Here is a 23,154-nt window from a genome sequence, read left to right on the forward strand (position 1 = left end):
GAAGAAAGTTTTTAAAATAATTTTTAAGGGGCCCGGGGTATCTCAGTCGGTTAAGCATCCGACTTCAACTTAGGTCATGATCTGAAAGTTCATGAGTTCAAGCCCTGCCTTGGGCTCTGTGCTGACAGCTCAGAGCCTGGAGCCTGCTTTGGATTCTGTTGTGTCTCCCTCTCTCTCTGCCTCTCACCTGCTAGTTCTCTCTCTCTCTCTCTCTTTTCTCAAAAATAAATAAAACATTCTAAAAGTTTAAAAAATAAAGAATTTTTAAATAAAAGGATGTTGAGAGAACTAAAAGTGAAATGATTTAGAAATTGTTTATGTAAAGATGGTAAATGGGAACTTATGAGTAGATGCACTCTGCTAAGAGAACAAATGAAGAGTGCAAAAAATTATTGCGTAAAGACTGAATATGGGGGACCTCCCTGTACCAGTAGGTTAGTTTAGAAGACTGTTGGTCAGAAAAATAGTGAGAAACTAAGAAATTGTTGTAGGGAGTATGGCCGGAGTCGCAAAAGTGAGTCTGCAAACAAAGTGCAGTTAAGTGAAGGTCCTCATACTGGAGTCCCACTCCAGGATGAAGCTTCTTTTTATTAGGATAATTGCTAAAGACTATGTGCAAAAGTCAGCTAAGCAAGAGTGTTGATCAGTCTAATGGTTTAGCTTTTCAAGGTTACATTTCGAGTTAATTGGTTTCTGTAACACTAGGAAGGGTCAGGTGTGAAGGAGGATCGGCCCTGACAGTGTTAATGGCTCTAGGGGTTCCTTACTGCCACAGCCATGTTCAGCTGTGTAAACATGTCCTAAGGCCTTGCACCTTCTCCAGCCCTTCCCTTTGGGTTCTTTTCCTTTGATGCTTCTCTCCTGCATCTCCCACAAGAAATCATAGTATCTTGGAAGTCAGTGTTAGAAATATTAAGAACCAAGATTGATAGCAATAGATGTAATATAGGTCAAAAGGAAATAGAACTGAAGAATGATCTTTGAATTTAAATAACAAAAGGTCAGTATTCTTAGAGGATTTCTGTGGAATAGAGAAGATGGAAATATCAGAGTATGGGAAGGAAAAGTATTAGGAAGCACAGGAAGAAGATACAAGATACTCTTAAAAATGTTAACAATGAAACGGGGATGGAAGTTGAATAAAAAGGAACCCTTAAACATATTAATAAGCATAGAGAATAGCATGTTATAATTATAACATTTTGGAAAACATTTTTTCAGATTTATATGATACACCTCCAAATGCAGTACATGCTTATTATTAAATGTAAACACTATGTAATGTAGACTGATGCTCGCTGTAAAATATATGCAGAATAAATGAATTAGATGTTTGTATTACAAGAAAGAGTGAAATGCTGCAATGTTTTTATAAAAGAAGGAATGTGAAAGGAAGATAAAAAAGGAAGGCAAGAGAAAGAAGAAGGAAGAAAGAATAAGCATAATTTAAGAAGGGAACTAACAGTTCCTAACTCCTTAGAGACATAATTAACAAATAGCAAATGAGGTGAGAAGCAGGGAATGGTATCTGATATTCTAGATATTTGATCTATTTTGGACAATTTGAAAGAAAGTGGGATTATAAAACCTCCCTTGAGCAATCCAATGTTTATAAAGTTTAAGGAAATCCAGTAAGACTAATATAATTCATGATGATGATGTCATTACTTCATCTTTGTGTCCCTAGTGCCTAATACTAAGTTAGCTCTAAACAAGTATCTATTGAACAATTAGATTAAGAACCATGAAGATTTCTTAGAAATTTGCAATTCTTCTGGGGTGCCTGGGGCGCTCAGTCGGTTAGGCATCGGACTTCAGCTCGGATCATGATCTCGCAGTTTGTGAGTTCGAGCCCTGCATCGGGCTCGGTGCTGACCGCTCAGAGCCTGGAGCCTGCTTTGGATTCTGTGTGTGTGTCTCTCTATCTGCCCCTCCCTGCTCACGCTCTGTCTCTCTCTCTCAAAAATGATATAATAAACTTAAAAAAATTAAAAAAAAAGAAATTTGCAATTCTTAATGTCATTCATTCACAAACAAGATTGTATATCAATTTTATTTAGTAGGTTTTCTAATTATATTTTAGACCTGCTTAAAACAAATAAGTAAAATTATGAATTTTTAGTTATTCTACTTAACCAGCATTTGAAAAAAAAGTGACTAATAAATAATACTGGAAGATATCTATGTGTTGTGTATATGTCTCAGAGAAACAGATATGATGTATAGTAAATATCTTCTGGTTCACAAACATTATGGATTGAGGTTTTATTAGATGAGGTTTCATGAACAAAAGTGATATAAACTAGCAGGATTAAAACTTCTGGTTTGTCTTTCAAGTTCAATATTGATGGTGATTGAACAGTAAGTAGGTTAGGGGTGCCTGAGTGGCTCAGTCATTTTAAGCATCCGATCTTGATTTCAGCTAGGTCATGATTCAGGTTCATGAGGTTAGAGTCCAGAACGGGGGCGCTGGGCGGACAGTAGGGAGCATGTGGGAAGAGATACGCGAGACGCGAGAGCGAGAGAGAGAGAGAGAGAAGAGCAAGAGGAGAGAGAAAGAGAAAGAGAGAAAGAGAAAGAAAGAGAAACAGAGAGAAAGAAGCAAAAGAGAAACGAGCAGAAGAGATGAACCTCCCTCCCTCCTCTCCCTTCCCTCCCTCCAGCCTCCCCCCACCCCACTTCTGACCCTCTCCCACTTGCACTTTCTCTGTCTCTCAAAATAAATAAATAAACTTAAAAAACAATAAGTATTTGCTTAAATCTTTAGAGTTACAAAATATCATTTGTATAGATACTGCAATATTCCAAAACTTTTGGGTTATGTTGCATAAATTATAAATTAATCTTTGTAATATAATCTTTTTAATATTGGTGGAGGGAAAATGTTTATAGGTTTTTGAATATCCAAATTGAAAATTGAAAAATAAAACTTAAATAAATGTTTTATAAAGTATTTTCTATCTGGTCATCATAACTTTTGTATTATTTCCATGTGAGTGAGATAAGGAAGACAGACATTGCCATTTTGCTGACAAGAAAAGTAAAACACAGAATAGTTAAATGACTTTTCCAGGGTAGAGATGAAGACACGATTGGAGCTTAAGTGCCTTATCCTGCATTCTGGTGTTCTTCCTTCTAATTTATCGTGTCACTCTAATGGGATGGGAGCTGGGGCCAGCAGACAGTCTCTCTCCTGTGTTCTTTGTCAAGATTTTGACTAGACCACTGGTATTCTGACCCTTGTCCCAGCAGTCTTCTGTATGGCACAGTATGTTTATTAAGTTTAATTTGATCACATTTTGTAAAAATCAAAGCTTCTTATCACAAGCAGCTGATTGTGCTTAGGGGTGATAAATAGGGTTATTAAATAGTGGTAGAATAGTTAATGATACTTAAAAATCCTTGATCTAGATATTACTTCTTAGGGATTTTTTAAAAATTAGTATTGAGTTTTCTGTCGTGGCCATTATCATAAAAATTTTTGTGACATTTGATACAATCTGGCTGGACTATAATAGAGCCAGTGACATATTAAGACATGATGACTATACATCCTAGACACTTACATTTGGTTCTACAGACATGTGTTATACTATATCCTGGGCTTTCTCCTTATATTCACCACCCTCAATCCCTGTATGGGGTAAGAATTCAGGCATTTTCAAGTAAATGCACCTTATGTATGTAATAATCCCCCCCAATTTAGTAATTCTAGAAGCCATTTAAAAATAGCTATGTCCATTATTGAAACTACCCCTTGATTTATCAACAGATTTAATTTATTAAAGACTATTTTAGTTAAAACCTTTATTAATTAATATTGTATTAAACCCACAAAAGGATCTTTTGCATTTCCAAATAGGCCCAAGGATTAAAAAAAATAAAAAAGATTGTGACATATATTCTTTGCTTACTTAGTATCAGAAATTCTGCTCCTGTTCCATCATTTTATAATAATTCAAAATTTTACTTTATTCATTTTTTAAAAAATACACAGGTGAATCTGTACCAGAATACCAGATGGCTTTTCAGACAGAAGTTGGAAACCATCCCACTTTTGAAGATATGCAAGTTCTGGTGTCTAGGGAAAAACAGAGACCCAAATTCCCAGAAGCTTGGAAAGAAAACAGCCTGGTAAGAAAAAACTAAATTATTAAAAAGAGGACTTATGACTGAATATGTTTTAATGTTGTTTGAAGCAAAAATAGACTGTTAATGTTAATAGTTTTTAGAGTTGTCTAATGCCAAAAATCCTTGCTTGACTTTTATGATGTTATACAGTTTCAAAATTTTCAAATAAAAAAGTCCTCTTTTTGGTTCAGATGTAGTTTTTTCCAAGTAAAAATACTAGAGAGACTAAATTGTGTCTGAGCTTGCCAAATTGAATAACAGCTGGAATAATTAACAGATTAATATTTTTAAACATTATTGAAATTCCATCTTACTCTCTTGAGAGTGGTACCAAAAATGTTAATTAGTGCAGACTTACATATTCAATAGAAATTTAAACTACCTAAAAAAGAAACCAGGTATGCTTTAAATTCTGCCTATTAAAAAATGCATTCTAGGGCCTTCCTGGCTTGCTCAGTTGGTGGATCATGTGACTCTTGATCTCAGGGTTGTGAGTCCAAGCCCATGATGGGTGTAAAGATTATTTAAAATAAAATCTCAGGGGTGCCTAGGTGGCTCAGTACATTGGGCGTCCGACTTCAGCTCAGGTCATGGTCTCGTAGTCCATGAGTTCCAGCCCCACATGGGGCTCTGTGCTGACAGCTCAGAACCTGGAGCCTGCTTCCGATTCTGTGGCTCCCTCTCTCTGACCCTCCCCCACTCACACTCTGTCTCACTCTTTCTCTCCAAAATAAATAAACATTTAAAAAAATTTTTTTAAATATAAATCTTTAGGGGTGCCTGGGTGGCTCAGTTGGTTGAGCGTCCAACTACAGCTCAGGTCATGATCTCACAGTTCATGAGTTTGAGCCCCACGTCAGGCTCTGTGCTGACAGCTCGGAGTCTGGAGCTTGCATCGGATTCTATCTCCCTCTCTCTCTGCCCCTCCCCCACTCACACTCTGTCTTTCTCTCTCTCTCAAAAATAAATAAACATTAAAAAAAATAAAATATTTAAAAAACAAATGTGGTCTAAAATGCTAAAATATCTACAAAGGCTTCTGCCATTTTAGTAAATTGTTGCTACAGCACTATAAATATCTTACAAAATTTACACGCACATGCACACACATACTCTCTCTCTCTTTTTGTCATATAATTCTTTTAACATAAGTAGGATCATTTCATTATCCAGTATCATTTTTTGCTTATGTACAGTTTTTCATGTCAATACCTGTCATGTATCTCTTTATCCATTTAGTCAGTATTCTATTGTATGATATCCTAATTATTGAATTACCCTTTATTGATGGTAGTACCTATATTTCTTATTTTAAACATTTTTTAAAGAATTATAAAGTTATACCTATACATGGTAAATCAAATTAAATAGAAGGGCATAAAAAAGGAAATGGAAAAGGAAAAGACTACATATCCCTAGCACCACTCTTCAAAAGTAACTCCTGTTAACAGCATTCTGAGGTTTTGGTTTTTGTTTCTAACTTTTTCTTCTGGAGGTTACTGTTATAACTGTGACTACCATATCTATTATTATTTCTTATTATCTCTCATTTGCTCTTTCCTAGTTTTGTAATGCTGTAACTATTAAATAATTTGTGTTTTGTCTACAGATTGCTCTAAAATTCAAAAAAAAACATCAGAAATTGTAGAATTATGATTATGTAAACATCCACTGTACAATATAGTATTGTGCTTGGACTCATAGAGAAGGAAGTAAAAATCCTATGTTAGTTAATATAAGCCTCTGCTGCTTGAGAAAGAATGTTTCAAAAGTCACCATCCACTGGATTCTCTTTGATATACATGGCGCTTTTTAATTTCTTTCTTCTCTATAGATTCTACCAAGAAGCAACATTAAAAAAAAAAAAATCTCATCTTTTTCTTGTAAGTCATTATTTCTTTGATGAAGCCTCTTTAAGTGATATGTGTTAGTATGAGCATGGTAGTATGAATACCTGCACCCTCAAAATGTTTTTATCTTGTCCTCATGTTTGTATAATAATTTGGCCAGGTAATGATTTCAAGATCAAAATCAACAAAATCTCATAGTGGTTCCTGTGAAATCACTACTCTATTGTCCTCAAGCATTCAGACATATTAAGAATTCCAGAGTCATCTAATCTCATTCATTATTTTTTGTCTCTTTGTTTTATGCCCTTGTTTTCTTGTCTCTATAAGCTTTTAACTACTTTTACTTTATTGTTGAATTAATCAATTTCACCTGGACATATGTAGCGTGGATCTTTCACACATTTTGCTTTGCAGTAGACAGGTTTTCAGTTTGAAAACTCAGAAGTTTCTTCAATTCGGAGGGATTTTCTTGTATTGTTAAAAATTGGGGCACCTGAGTGGCTTAGTCAGGTAGGCATCCACTCTTGATTAGGTTCAGGTCATGATCACATGGTTCATGGTTTGAGCTCTGTGCGTTACAGTGTAGAACCTGCTTGGGATGTTCTCTCTGCCCACCCCCCCCCCCAACTCTGCCTCGTCTCTCTCTCTCAGTTCGCTCTCAAAATCATACGGTAAACTTTAAAAATAAAAAAAAAATAAAATTATTTCTCCTCTTCCATTTCTTCCTTCTCAAAATATTGGTTCACTTGACACTCCAGGTCTCAATTGTTTTTTGTATTTTCCATTTTTTTTTTTTGTTCTGTTTTACATTGTTCAAGATTTACTCAGCTTTAGCTTTTAAATCACTCTTTCATTTTTCACCTTCACCACACTATTGGTTATCTGTTCATTAAAATTTTACTTTCCCTCTTATAGTTATAATTTCTAGAAATTCGTAGTGTTTGCTTCTTCCATAATAATCGTTCTTATTTAAGACTATGACAGGAATTTGTGGGCCACGTTGGTGGCTCAGTTGGTTGGAGCATCCAGCTTCGGTTCAGGTCTGGTCTCACGGTTCCTGAGTTCGAGCCCCGCATCAGGCTCACAGCTAGCAGTGCAGAGTCGCTTAGGAGCCTTGTCTCCCTCTCTCTCTGCCCCTTCCCCACTCACATGTGTGTGCACTCTCTCTCTCTCTCTCTCCCTCTCTGTCTCAAAAAAAACATTAAAAAAAAGAATGTGATAGGTACTCGATTATTCTCAAGGTGTAAATCAGAATTTTTGATACTTTGTACAAATAATTTTCTTGACTATAGTTAAAGAACAAAAATGAAAAATTCATTAAGCATTTAAATCATATTACTATGTATTTTTGCATTTTAATTTTAGGTTGTCTTCATAGGATTAGCGTATTTTCATCTGATCCCCACTTATATGGGATGGCGGCATGTCAAAGAGAGGCTAGAGATGTCATATTTTCCATACAGAGTTAGACTGAATATTTTCTCCATTGGTCATCTCCACTTGTCATCTTGTCCCATTGGTCAAGGAAGTGCTTTCCGCTTCAGATGAGATTGACATCTTCTTCAAGGCAATTGAAGACCTATTGCCAAAACATATGCCCAAGATTGCCTCTAAACTGCAGTCCCTGTTTGGGAACTGGGACATATCTTAAAAAGGCCTTGGCAGAGGTGAGGCTGAATCCCGTACCAGGATTCACTAGATATGCTAGCCTCACAGTAAAGCATCTCTTAAGGAAAAATTTCTGTATGAAATTTTATCTAGTAAAATACTTCATCTTAATATTTATTTCACCAAAGAAATTTGACTCATTATTTTCAAGTATCTCTTAATAACCTTGCCATTACAGGATATGCATCGTATTCATATTTACCTGAAAACTTTGTGCTTCCAATTTAGAGTAGGGAAGTAGGGAATAAGTAATACTTGGTTACTTCCAGTGAATCCATTTAGTCTAATGTGCTATAGTCATATAACTGCTTTCTCTGGTAAAACACAATCCAATACTAGAGAGGAATATAACAAATGCATAGTTTATAAAAAGAGAAAGATACCTCTATATCTAAAAGAAGTATTTTTGCTTCATAATTGCATTGAATTTAAAAGATTTTATAATAATCAAAACTCAAATGTCCAAATATAATGAGTGTAAAAACTAGTTTTTAAAAACTTCCAGGACCTAAAATAGATCAGGCAATTAAAAGGGGGAAGGGGATCCTGGGTGGCTCAGTTGGTTAAGTGTCATACTTTGGCTCAGATCATGATTTCACAGTTGATGGATTTGGCCCTGTGTTAGGCTCGGCACTGACAGCTCAGAGCCCAGAGCTTGCTTCATATTCTGTGTCGCTTCTCTCTCTCTGCCTCTCCCCTATTGTGTTCACACTCTCTCTCAAAAAATAAAATAGGCATTTAAAAAAGGGGGAGGGGAATAGTTTTCTTATACAAAATGGAAGTATAGAAATAGTCTGAGGGGAAATACATGAAAATGTTAACCATAGTTATCTCTGAATATTGGATTTATTGATGACTTATTTTTTCCCCTGAATTTACAGAGTTTATATTAAAAATGAACTGTTGTAACAATCACACATACACACAGTTTCAACTGAATAATAAAAATTATAGGCAAAATTTATTTTTTAAATGCTTTTTTCTCATACATAAAATGTCCAGATTATAATTTGTTTAACCACACCACCATTCTTCATATTTTTCATTCTTTTCCAAATTCTGAGCCTCTGTTTCTTAATCTCTTTTGAATATTGGCTTATTCTCTTTCCCCTTTTGAAATCATTTGTCTGGCTTATCTTTATCCTTAGTCTTATTTCTGTATAACCTCTTTTTCTCACAAGTTTATCTCAATGTATTGTCATGTAAAAGTTTGAAAGTTCCTCAGTTGTTTTTTTTTCCTCTAATCTTTTCTTTCTCCACCCATTATTAATCCAGTCTTTCTAACATATACTATGTGTCCCAGAAACTATCCCTCCCTCTTCTTTTCATCATTTATTTCAACTTTTACTATTCTCTTCTTGGGACAAATCAGCAAACTTTGCTATGATCTGAATTTAGCATTTCCCATACTTTTTTCCCTCTCACACAATCTACATTAAGAAATACACATGCACCTCATGATCTATGTGCCTTTAGGGATTATACTTAACCTTACTACATACCTCTATATTTTGGTATTTTCTATTCTAGCCTAGAGTATTCAGTTTGGGGAGACTGTATAGTTGTTTGTTTTAAATGTTGTTTCCCAACCCACTAAGCTAATTTCATGTCATGACCCATCCATGAGCCCTCACTTCCGTTTCCTGTCATTAGGTGGGAAAGATTTTTAAAGTTTTCTTTTCTTTTTTTTCCCTACTTTTTCTGCTTGTTTTTCTTCATCATTGTTAATAATGATAACCCCTTTATCTCATTTACCCAAATGCTGGGTATCATTATTTATATATTTGCAGTTAGAGTCCCTTGTTGAAGCACTCATCTGATTTTGCCTGAATATTTTTCTCTAATCTTATTTATCTCCTCAACAAATTTAACATTTAAACAGAGATCATTTATATAGATTAAACTGCACGTATTAAGATACCTAATTGTTGGAGCACCTGGGTGGTTCAGTTGGTTGAGCATCCGACTTTGACTCAGGTCATGATCTCGTAGTTCGTGAATTTGAGCCCCCACATTGGGCTCGCTGCTGTCAGCCTGTCAGCATAGAGCCCACCTCGATCCTCTGTTCCCTTCTCTCTGCCCCTCTCCCACTTGTGCTCTTCCCAAAATAAGTAAATATTTTTTTAAAAAAGATATATAATTCATTAGTTTTGACATATGTGTATACCCAAGACCATCACCACAGTCCTTATTATGAACATGTCAGTTAGCCCCCCAAATTTTTCTTGTGCCCTTTCGAGTCTCCTTCCTGCCTCTCTCTATTTTCCATGAATCACCAGGCAACTACTGATCTGCTTTCTGTCACTAGTGATTTATATACTTTTCTAGAATTTTATATAAGTGAATCTTACAATATGTACATACTGTTGTTATCTGGCTTCTTTCACATAGCATAATTATTTTCAGATTCATCCATGTTGATATGTGTGTCATTAGTTTATTCCTTTTTATTACTAAGTAGCATTCCTTTGAATGGTTATGCTACAATTGTTTACCCATTCACTTGGTGGTGGATATTTGGATATTTCCAGTTTTTGGCTAGCACAAGTAAACCTCCTTGAACATTCATATACAAGTCTTTGTATGGACATATGCTTTCAGTCTCTGGGTAAATACCTAAGAATAGAATGTAGTACATGTCTGTGGTAACCTTTGAGAAAGTGCCAAACAGTTTTCCACAGTGGCTGTACCATTTTCTATTCACACCAACAGTACATGAGAGTTCTATCTAGTCCTCCACATCCTTACCAACACTTGGTATGGCCATTCTTCTTAATTTTAGATATTGTAATAGGTATGTAGTAGTATCTCATAATGGTTTTAATTTACATTTCCCTGGTGACTAATTATATTTAGCATCTTTCACTTGCTTTTGCCATCCTTCTTTGAGGACATGTCTGTTCAAGTCTTTGCCTACTTTAAATTGGATTGTTTTCTTACTGTTAGTTTTGAAGTTCTTTTTTTTTTTTTTTTTAATTTTTTTTTTTTCAACGTTTATTTATTTTTGGGACAGAGAGAGACAGAGCATGAACGGGGGAGGGGCAGAGAGAGAGGGAAACACAGATCGGAAACATGCTCCAGGCTCCGAGCCATCAGCCCAGAGCCTGACGCGGGGCTCGAACTCACGGACCGCGAGATCGTGACCTGGCTGAAGTCGGACGCTTAACCGACTGCGCCACCCAGGCGCCCCAAGTTTTGAAGTCTTTATATGTTCTGAATACAAGTCCCTTATCAGATACATGATTTAAAAATATTTCTTCCCAGACCATGGTTTGTTTTATTCTCCTAACAGTTTATAGGAACAGATGGTTTTTAATTATGCTGGAGTCCAATTTGGTCAATTTTTTCTTTCATGGATATATTTTGTTTTCATATTTTAGAAATCCTTGTGTAACCCAATTCTTGGTTAACACTCATTTCTTTCAGCACTTTAAATATATCATTCCTCTGCCTTTTGGCTTTCATGATTTCTGATGAGAAATTGGCTATTACTTTTATTGAGGATCACTTGTGTATTTCAAGTCACTTCTTTCTTGCTGCTATCAATATTCTCTTTATCTGTGGCGTTTTATAGTTTGATTCTAGTGTGTCTCAGGATAAATCTTTTCAAGTATTTCCTATTTAGAGTTCATTGAGTTTCTTGGATGTGTAGATGCATTTCTATTATTAAATTTATTATTATTATTAAATTATTATTAAATTTAAAATGTTTTTGACCATTATTCCTTCAAATAGTCTTTCTGCCCTTTTTCCTTTCATCTCTTTCTGGGGCTTCCATTATGTGTATTTGGGGTAAAATTGATGTGTCTCACAAATCTTTTAGGCTGTGTTTATTTTCTTCATTTCTTTTTTGTTTCTGTCCTCAGCATATTTCAACTCTTTGTCTAGTAACCCCAGTATCTTTGTATCCTCAGGGACAGTTTCTTTAATTTCTTTTTTCCTGTGAATAGGGCCATACTTTCTTGGTTTTTTTGTTTTGTTTGTTTGTTTTGTTTTTGTTTTTGTTTTTGTTTTTGTTTTTGTTTTGGCCCTGCTTTGTAATTTTTTATTTAAGACTGGACATTTTTAACATCCTGATGGGCAAAAAGAAAAGAAAAGAAAAAAGAAAAAAGAAAATAAAAGACTCCTTGGGTCTTTGCAGATTGGACCTTGTGTTGAGGCCCTCCTTTACATTTATCCGGACCTTTTATGATTCCTGCTTTAGCCTTCACTTTCTGCTAGTGCTGAGCCTAAAGACAGCCAGTTATGAAAGCTTATGGTCTTCTCTGAGCATGCATCCCATCCTGGATATAGCATGACTTTTCTAGGTTTCCCAGTATATGCAAGAGCTTTTCTTTTTCTTTTTTTTTTTTTTATTTTTTTTTCAACGTTATTTATTTTTGGGACAGAGAGAGACAGAGCATGAACGGGCGAGGGGCAGAGAGAGAGGGAGACACAAAATCGGAAACAGGCTCCAGGCTCTGAGCCATCAGCCCAGAGCCTGACGCGGGGCTCGAACTCACGGACCGCGAGATCGTGACCTGGCTGAGTCGGACGCTCAACCGACTGCGCCACCCAGGCGCCCCTATGCAGGAGCTTTTCAAAACCCTCATTCCCCCAAAGTCTCATACACCCCAGCTTTTTCCTCCCTCACTTTCAGCATTTCTGTTTTGTGGCTCAATTGTTGTATTTTATCCCACTTGTTGTATTTTAACACTTGTTACTGACTTTCAGTGATTTCAAGGAATGTTCTCCATTAGTCATATCGACTTCTCTTTCCTGAGAGAGTTCTGATTTAGGCAGAATAAAGACAGCCCCTCTCATGGGTTCTTCAAGGAATTCATAGACCTGTCAAAACAGACAACATAATTTCTTGGAAACAATATTACTTTCCTCCCTCTGGGACCAGATACCACATGGGGAACACAGGCTACCATCTTCATATTTTACTTGGTTGCTATAAACATTTGAGCAACTTTCAGAGCTTCAATAAGGTTGATTCTGACAGTTTTTTTCTTAAGTTGTGGGGGGTTTTAATGTTTATTTATTTTGAGAGAGAGAGTGAGAGAGCACATGCACATGCTGGGGAGGGGAAGGGAGGGAGGGAGGGAGAGAGAGAGAGAGGAAAGAACCCAAGCAGGCTCAGCACTTCCAGCACAGAGCGCAATGTGGGCTCAAACTCACAAATTGCGAGATCATGACCTGAGCCAAACCAAGAGTCAGATGCTTAACTGACTGAGCCACCAAGGCACCCCAATTCTGACAGTTTTTACCAGGATTTTAGTACTTCCAGGGAAGAATTTTCACTGGTCTCCTTCTTCTGCTATTTTCTCTGATACCCTTATAAGTTGGGAAATATTCTTCCCTCTTTGATTTTCTGGAAGACCTGGGTAGAATTGCCCATTAACTCCTTCCTGAATGTTTGGTAGACTTAATTAATGAAACCATCTGGGCCTGGAGTTTTCTTTATGGGAAATTTTATTATTTATTTTATTTTATTTTATTTTATTTTATTTTAATTTATTTATTTTATATATGAAATTTATTGTCAAATTGGTTTCCATACAACACCCAGTGCTCATTCCAACAGGTGCCCTCCTCAATACCCATCACCTACCCTCCCCTCCCTCCCACCCCTCATCAATCCTCAGTTTGTTCTCAGTTTTTAAGAGTCTCTTATGTTTTGGCTCCCTCCCTTTCTAACCTCTTTTTTTTTTTTTCCTTCCCCTCCCCCATGGTCTTCTCTTAAGTTTCTCAGGATCCACATAAGAGTGAAAACATATGGTATCTGTCTTTCTCTTTATGACTTATTTCACTAGCATAACACTCTCCAGTTCCATCCACGTTGCTACAAAGGGCCATATTTCATTCTTTCTCATTGCCACGTAGTATTCCATTGTGTATATAAACCACAATTCTTTCCATTCATCAGTTGATGGACATTTAGGCTCTTTCCATAATTTGGCTATTTGTTGAGAGTGCTGCTATAAACATTGGGGTACAAATGCCCCTATGTATCAGCACTCCTGTATCCCTTGGATAAATTCCTAGCAGTGCTGTTGCTGGGTCATAGGGTAGATCTATTTTTAATTTTTTGAGGAACCCCCACACTGTTTTCCAGAGCGACTGCACCAGTTTGCATTCCCACCAACAGTGCAAGAGGGTTCCTGTTTCTCCACATCCTCGCCAGCATCTGCAGTCTCCTGATTTATTCATTTTAGCCACTCTGACTGGCGTGAGGTGATATCTGAGTGTGGTTTTGATTTGTATTTCCCTGATGAGGAGCAACGTTGAGCATCTTTTCATGTGCCTGTTGGCCATCTGGATGTCTTCTTTAGAGAAGTGTCTATTCATGTTTTCTGCCCATTTCTTCACTGGATTATTTGTTTTCCGGGTGTGGAGTTTGGTGAGTTCTTTATAGATTTTGGATACTAGCCCTTTGTCCTATGACATTTGCAAATATCTTTTCCCATTCCGTTGGTTGCCTTTTAGTTTTGTTGATTGTTTCCTTGGCAGTGCAGAAGCTTTTTATCTTCATGAGGTCCCAATAGTTCATTTTTGCTTTTACTTCAATGGGAAATTTTTTAACTACGTATTTATAGATACAGAAACCATTCAAGTCATCTGTTGTTTATGTCTTGTGTCTTTGAAGGAATTTGTCCATTTCATCTAAATTGTCAAATCCTTTTTCAATATTTGTTTAAAGACCTTAAACTAACTCCCCAGTGGTGACTTAATTTTTCTGTTTCTATACAGTTTATTTCCTTAATCTTCTCTTCTCTATTTTTTACTTACTCTGGGACATTCAGTATTGCTTTACTTACTTTTAGAACAACCATCTATGACCAAATCGTTATTCAGGACCTCAGAATCCTGTTTGTAGTCAACCTCTTTAAATCTCAGCTATTTTTCTTATTTTTTCCCTTCCCCTATTTCATTATATTAATTTACTTCTAAATCTTTACTTGTGTAAATGACTTACTAACCATTATTTATACTTTGTTTAGAACTTATAAAGATTTTTCTCAAAAAAAAAAATCAACTTACAACTTTTATAATAGACCCCATCTATTCACTAGCAACTGGCTGTGTTCTATCAGCATAGTTTGGAGGCATTCAACATACGATAATGTATGAACTGTGGAGCTATGCAGCCTGGGCTTTGACCTTAGCTTTGCCATTTACTAGATGTGTGCCCTAATTTCTCCTCTGGGTCTCTTTTCCTGCATATGAAAAGTGGGGATGATAATTCCCACTTACTTCAAATAAGAATTAAATGAATTAGGGGCTCCTGGCTGACTCAGTCTAGTGGAGCATACAAACTCTTGATTACTGGGTCATGAGTTCAAGCCCCACATTAAGCATAGAGCCTCCTTAAAATATAAAAGAATTAAATGAGTTAGAACACAGTCTAGTATATAGTAAGATCTCAACAGTTGTTAACCACTATGTATTATTATGCATCAGTGATGATTCTATCATAAAAATGGAAACTTCATAGAGGTAGAGACCAAGGTTTTTGTTTATCAAATTTTCATACATCCAAGACAATGCCTTGATGAGTTGTCTTGTTTTGGTGGAGGGTGGGGAAAGTTTTTTGAAAATTATTTCCCAACTGTATAATGAAAAGTAATAAATAGAGCCTCATTCCATGTCTCTCTTAACTTCAGATACAGAGAACAGTCAATATACAATTTTTAGCTGCTTGGATTTTGGTATTTCTGAGTCTTCTGGGCCAGCAATTGGTGAATGGGACTCTGTGCAATAGACAGTGCTCTGTTTGGGGAAGAACAGTCTCTTTCAGTTTTATATGGAAAGCTGTCCAAATCTTGGCTTTAGAAAGATTTCACTGTGTACACTTCACTGTGTTACACTTTATGTTTAGTAATGAATGGAGCTATAAATTTGTGTGTATGACAGGTATTTGTTGAAGAAAAATGTCATTAAGTTTCTCTGAAAGAATACCCAAGAAACTAGTAACATTGGTTGCCTATAAATTAGGAGAACAGATGGTTGATGGATAGGAACCTTTGTTAATCTTTGTTATAGGTGAAAATGGATCTTGTTTTAATTTGCAGCTAGTAAGTAGTAGAGCCAAGATTTGAAGCCAGGTTCTTAACTGAGCTGGCACTCTTGCTACAAAACCGGAACTAATATTCTTTTTTTTTTTTCAACGTTTATTTATTTTTGGGACAGAGAGAGACAGAGCATGAACGGGGGAGGGCCAGAGAGAGAGGGAGACACAGAATCGGAAACAGGCTCCAGGCTCTGAGCCATCAGCCCAGAGCCTGACGCGGGGCTCGAACCCACGGACCGCGAGATCGTGACCTGAGCTGAAGTCGGACGCTTAACCGACTGCGCCACCCAGGCGCCCCTGGGAACTAATATTCTTAAATACTACACTGTACTGCCTCAACATAGTGAATAAGATTAAACATGTTTGCATATTTATAAGGCATTTGCACTTCTCGTTTATGTGCCCTTTGTCCATATTTCTATTTTGTGTTTACTATCATTTTTTAAATGTCTTGTAACTAGCAATCATCACAGAAATTCAGCCAACAAACATCGAGATGCCAAAAATGGTGGGTGAAAAGTGTATAGAGAACATTATATTTACAGACACTTTAAGTATTCCTCCCACCCCAAAAACACTGATGGAAGTTTTTAAAAAACCCACTGATTGAATATAAAAGGGAAAAATGGAACTTTACAATAGAGAAAGAACCCTGGCAGACACCAACTCAGACATGTGATCAAGGTTAACTTCACTAGTAATGAGACAAATCAAAATTGTGAACCACATGATAAGATGCAGTGAGAAAAACACAGCATCCCTTCTGTGATTTTTCTGTCAAAGTTTCAAACTTTGAATCTAACCATGAGATTCTAAGAAGTAATTGGCCTATAATCCTGAGATTCTAAAAAGTAACTGGCCTATAATCCTCAAAAATGTCAAGGCTGTGAAAGACAAGAAAGTAAATTTGAAATTATTTCAAAATAAAAAGAAAAAATTCTCATTTCATAACTGGAGACAAACTCATTTTATCAAACCAATATCAAAATCCACTAAGATAATGTGTAACTAGTTTTAGAGGTGTCTTTATTTAAAAAGTTAATTAAGTTGATTTCTGAACTTCCTTTGTGGTCTTCAAATCCAAGTCAGTTTTAAATCCATTACATACAGTCTTTTCTCATGTTTACAGATTTCATATTTGGAATTTGACTACCTGCTAAAATTGATTTGTAATCCCCAAATCAGTACTCTGAACGCTTTATGGTCATTCATGGATGTACACAGAGCAGCAAAAAACTTTAGTCATCAGATGTATATTTTCCCAAATGAAATCAACAAGGCACTCTGTCTTTTTGTTTCATCTCTTATACTATAAACAAGTGTCCTTTTTGGCATTTGTTTAGCATATTTTTCACATTTGGGGCATTTTGTTAGTGACTTCTGGGTTAAAATAGCCCACATGTAGTGCTGAAGTGCTGAGTACAGTGCTCCGAAGCATTAAAAGGCTGTGATGTGCCTTTTGAAGAAGAAAAATGTATGCTAGATTTACTTTGTTAGGCGATTATGTAGAGTGCTATTGGCCATGAGCATAGTTAATAATTAATAACTATTTTTAAAGATGTCTTTAAACAGGGGGGCGCCTGGGTGGCTCAGTTGGTTGAGCATCCAACTTCAGCTCAGGTCATGATCTCTTAGTTCATGGGTTCTAGCCTCACTGTGCATGCAGACCTGCTTGGGATTCTCTCCTCTCTCTCTGCCTCTCCTCCCCCACACTTTCTCTCTCTCAAAATAAATAAACTTTAAGAAAAAGATGTCTTTAAACAGAAACACAAATAAAACAAGATTATGTGTTGATCAGTTGGCAAAAATCTTGTGGCCAGAGGCTCACAGGAGTCTAACCCCGTATTTCCCCCAGGAACAATGGTTCAGTGTTCACTAATTCAGCATTTACAGCAACTTTGTAGAACATAACTACCATAAATAACAGATTCAACTTTACTTCTAACATAAACACCAAACTTCTACCTCAAGGAGGTTACACAGTTGCCCTTAAACTCTGTATGATCAGTATCTATTCTTCAGGTTCTTCTAAAATTTGAGAAATAGGTAGATTATTATTTAATGAGAAGATTATTAACTGATATCTATATTGTTTGAATTTTACTCAGTAGTCAGAGCCTGGAACATATATTAAAATAGATTTCAAAATTCAATATAAATTTCAGGACACTTGGGTGGCTCAGTTGGTTGAGCATCCAACTCTTGATTTTGGCTCAGGCTGTGATTTCATGGTTTATGGGTTTGAGCCTCGCATAGGGCTCTGCACTGACATTGCAGAGGCTGCTTGGGATATTCTCTCTCTCTCTCTCAATAAATAAATAAACATAAAAAAATTTCAATATAAATTTCAGCCTTAAAAGATATAGTCTTGGATTTGTGCTGTGGCACTGAGGCAGGCAGCTTAGAAGACCCAAGGGAGCAGGAAAGATGGTGTCAGGGGTGGGCCATGGTGCAGGTATTCATTTAGCCTATGCCCAGAATAAACATTATCAAATTTCCTACATGTTTGGATCTGTTTGTCAAGAACAGAGATTATTAGGAAAACACAAAAAAATGTTGCCAAGATTGCTAACAAGGATTTTAGCTTAAAATAGGCTTATGAGATAAAATGCTCAGATTAAGCATTGCATGGAATATATACTAAAAATTATTTGTCAGTTATCTGAAATTAAAATTAAGTAGTATATTTTTATTTGTTAAATCTGACAACCATTACCTTAATTTTTTTTGAATGTGTTTTAAAGGCACAAGAACTATGAATATCAGCAGGTGAAAAACTTTCAAGCTTAATAACAACAAATCCAAAAACAAGTCTGAAAGGATTCTGGATGGACAGTTTGTCAAATACACAAAATCTGTTTTTTACTTTAAAAAAATTATTTTAATGTTTATTTTGAGAGAGAGAGAGAGAGAGACAGAGACAGCATGGACAGAGAGAGAGAGAGAGGGAGACACAGAATCTGAAGCAGGCTCCAGGCTCTGAGCTGTCAGCATAGAGCCCGACATGGGGCCTGAACTCACGGACCACGAGGTCATGACCTGAGTCGAAGTCGAGCCCTTAATTAACCAACTGAGCCACCCAGTCATCCCAAAAATCTGTTTTTTAAAAGGAAGTTCAAACCAACTTTCCCAAAAGGGAGACTATTGTTCACTACTGATTTGGGTGAATACTACAGAATAAGACTGCTTTAGATACTACTATTGAAACTAGTTTAAAGAATAAGAAAATGCCAACCCTTTAAATTTCATAGTTAGAATGTAGTACTCTTTACTAATAGTAAAAAAGCTCACCTAGAGATTGAAGATAGCCTCGTGCCAAAATTCCATCAAATTCAAAGCTCATTTTTGAAGTGAGATTAATGGTTATTGATTGAAATAACAGTCCTGTGAATGAATAATGATATAAACCTGTGACCTTGGCGAACCATGTAACTTTTTACAACTGCTTACGTTTATGGGTAATTCTTTAGGAGTTTAAGTTAAACCCTGCTTGCTTAGCTGTTCCTCATCTTTTGAGAAATGTGACCCTTTACAAATCTCTGAAGTCTAAAATATTTTATGATAGCCGTGTAAAATATTGGTTAAAGAACATTCTTTTATCTCATGTCACTCAAAATCTCAATACTTAATTTTCTTTAAAGATATACTATTTGACATTTACTTTATTACAGGCAGTGAGGTCACTCAAGGAGACAATCGAAGACTGTTGGGACCAGGATGCAGAAGCTAGGCTTACTGCACAGTGTGCTGAGGAGAGGATGGCTGAACTTATGATGATTTGGGAAAGAAACAAATCTGTGAGCCCAACAGTCAATCCCATGTCTACTGCTATGCAAAATGAACGGTAAGACTTAGAGGGCTTTGGCATTCATCAGTCAATATTGAAAATTGAGACTAAACAGAGAATAGGAAAAAAAAAATGCTATTAAACCAGTCTAATAAGGCAATGATTAACTCATATACTTTAACATTATAATTTTTCTTTCAATATGCCTGTTTTTTCACAGAGATTTTGCTTGGTAGAAGTACAAGATGGAATCTATGTTTTTCTGTATCTCAAAATATAATAAAAGAGACTAGTCTTTACTAATGCTCCTACTTCCCTAAAATATAAAGGCAAAACACTTTCATAGTTCCAAAAGTTTATAAGCACTTCTACATAAATTGTCTAATTTATCGTTGGTTGTTATTATCCCTCTCTCTCTTGCTTTTTAAAATTTTTTTAATTTTTAATTTTTTTTTTTTTAAGAGAGAATAAAACTATGAACTCGCCTGTGTATCTAACCACTGTTTCCCTGGAGACTAAGGTTTCCAGCCTTCCTATCCAATGCTCTTTTGTATAGAATATACTTCTATTACTTTTACATGAAAGCAATTCATAAGGTCTTTCTATCCCATCATGAATATTACTTTATGAGACATTTCTCTGTTAGAACTATGATTTTTGGTTCTAAATAAATGGGCTTTTAAAAAAATTTCTTTAAAAAATTGGAACTTTTTTTGTTCCATGTTTGGGGGGGAATTTTCCCACAAAGTTATCATTTTATTTAATACATGTTAAAATTTTTCAGAAAAGCACCCAGGAAAGTGTTACCAGAGAAAACTGGGATAAAAATATACTTGATTATTGAATAATTTTTTTTTGCTATTTTCTATTGTTCTAATTTCTAAGAGCAATTTGTATTATGAATTATAGACCCAAAATTGGGTTTATACTGCTTATGTTTAGATTGAATTAGCTTCAGCATGTGAACCCTTATTCCTTATGTATCAGCAAGTCAAGGAAGGTAAAAACTAGCAATTCTAAATATAAATTTTCTCCCTCTATGCATACCTGGGGATAGTCTTCTACTTCTGTCTTCCCTGATCTCTGTATTTTCTTTATACTCTAGCATGTTACTTCTACCTCTCTCAAGAGTCAGTTGCTTTTATTTTTAAGTGCTTTTGAACTTTTCCTGAATGGTAAGAAGAAATCCTTGATGCTACTCCCCCCTCCTTGTATTGCCCATTTTTTGCCCCCCACAGTCCTTCGGTTCTATGCTTTACATGCTGTTTCTCATGTCCAATCACTTCTAAATAGTTTCCCCTAAATCATGGTTCATCCCATAGTCATTCTACTCTAGATTTCATTATTTTGAACCTTACCTAGACGTCCTTTCCTTGTGCAGTACAGCTGCTTTTTTGTTCTTCACCTTCCTGTCATTCCCCTCATAACTTTATTAGTCTTTCTTTATAGCACCTCTTTTCCTTTAGCTGCTGCTTTTCTCCTATAACATTTTGTATCTATTAATGTTGCCATTGTTTAATTAAAGCTAGTCCTGGCTTTTATTTTAAATAACCTGAATAAGTTACAGTGTAATGCTCAAAAACCATCCCTCTCAGCGGGTGTTGATGGCTGTGAAGAACTGGAGAGCAGTTCTGAATTGTTGTTCCTTTATCTGTCTCACTCTGCATTATACTCTTAGGCTGTAGGACTTTCATTGATATGGCTCAGTTTACCCCCAGGAAGATACATTCTATTGCTAGACTGCCTCTTAATGGAAGCACTTTAGAACAACCTAAACGCTTATATTCTTTATACCATTTGGCCATTGGAACTTAACTGGTAATGTATTTGTTGAGTAGCCACAATGATGTATCTAGGATTGTAGGAGTACAAAAGAAATATACACCATGGCTCCTCCTCTCATGAAACTTTGTCCGGTTGTGCAAGAATACAATTCATAAAAATATATTTGGTAGTGTTACAAAACTATAGGGGACATATTTAAATTAAGTCCTATAAATCAAAATAATGAACATCTATGAAAATCATATCTAGATCGACATAAGTTTTTCAGTAGTCTTAAATAATATAAAACTATCATTTAGCAAGTTATTGATACTTGATTATGCGATCAGAATTTTAAAATAACTTCTAGAATAATATGGGTTAGGAATAGAATGAAGAGCATTTTATACTTTAAAATCAGAGGTCTTAAACTTGGAGGGTCAGTTTGTCATAAATTTACATTCTCAATGTGGCACTTTTTTTCTTTCTTTAAGCAACCTGTCACACAATAGGCGTGTGCCAAAGATTGGCCCTTATCCTGATTATTCTTCTTCCTCATACATTGAAGACTCTATCCATCATACTGACAGCATTGTGAAGAATATTTCCTCTGAGCATTCAATGTCTAGCACACCTTTGACTATAGGGGAAAAGAACCGAAATTCAATTAACTATGAACGACAGCAAGCACAAGCTCGAATCCCCAGCCCTGAAACAAGCGTCACCAGCCTGTCCACCAATACAACAACCACAAACACCACTGGCCTCACTCCAAGCACTGGCATGACCACTATATCTGAGATGCCATACTCAGATGAAGCAAATCTGCATGCCACAAATGTTTCACAACCAATTGGGCCAACCCCTGTCTGCTTACAACTGACAGAAGAAGACTTGGAGACCAACAAGCTGGACCCAAAAGAAGTTGATAAGAACCTCAAGGAAAGTTCTGATGAGAATCTCATGGAGCATTCTCTTAAACAGTTCAGTGGACCAGACCCACTGAGCAGTACCAGTTCTAGCTTGCTTTACCCACTCATAAACTTGCAGTAGAAGTGACTGGACAGCAGGACTTCACTCAAGCTGCAAATGGCCAAGCATGTTTAATTCCTGATGTTCCACCCACTCAGATCTATCCTCTGCCCAAGCAACAGAATCTTCCTAAGAGACCTACTAGTTTGCCTTTAAACACCAAAAATTCAACCAAGGAGCCCCGGCTGAAATTTGGCAGCAAGCACAAATCAAACTTGAAACAAGTAGAAACTGGAGTTGCCAAGATGAATACAATCAATGCTGCAGAACCTCATGTGGTGACGGTCACAATGAATGGTGTGGCAGGTCGAAACCACAGTGTTAACTCCCACACTGCCGCTACCCAGTATGTTAATGGGACAGTACCAAATGGCCAGACAACCAACACAGTGGCACATAGGGGCCAAGAAATGCTGCAGAATCAATTCATTGGTGAGGATACCCGGCTGAATATTAATTCCAGTCCTGATGAGCATGAACCTTTACTGAGACGAGAGCAACAGGCTGGCCATGATGAAGGTGTTCTGGATCGTCTTGTGGACAGGAGGGAACGGCCACTGGAAGGTGGCCGAACTAATTCCAATAACAACAACAGTAATCCATGTTCAGAGCAAGATGATCTTACGCAGGGTGTTTCAAGCACAGTAGCAGATCCTGGACCATCAAAGCCCAGAAAAGCACAGAGGCCTAATTCTCTGGATCTTTCAGCCACAAACGTTCTTGATGGCAGCAGTTTGCAGTGTAAGTGCAGGGATCATTTAATCTCTCCTGCTTGTCTTTTGGGACCATTTAAATAATTAATTAGATAAAATCAAAATGTGTTTCAACTAGCAATTACTTATTTTTACCACTTTTGGAAATAAAAT

At 36.4% G+C, this 23,154-nt stretch overlaps 1 protein-coding gene across 1 annotated transcript in view; it reads left to right on the forward strand.

Annotated features, from left to right (window-relative positions):
* BMPR2 (bone morphogenetic protein receptor type 2) overlaps window positions 1-23,154 on the forward strand; it is a 199,832-nt gene that overhangs the window by 166,741 nt on the left and 9,937 nt on the right. Inside the window, 4 exon segments of the mRNA XM_030328063.1 lie at window positions 3,998-4,134; window positions 19,377-19,549; window positions 21,751-22,292; window positions 22,295-23,029. Coding sequence (XP_030183923.1) covers window positions 3,998-4,134; window positions 19,377-19,549; window positions 21,751-22,292; window positions 22,295-23,029 — 1,587 coding nt within the window.

Source organism: Lynx canadensis, chromosome C1 (assembly GCF_007474595.2).
Source record: "Lynx canadensis isolate LIC74 chromosome C1, mLynCan4.pri.v2, whole genome shotgun sequence".
NCBI classification, from domain to species: domain Eukaryota; kingdom Metazoa; phylum Chordata; class Mammalia; order Carnivora; family Felidae; genus Lynx; species Lynx canadensis.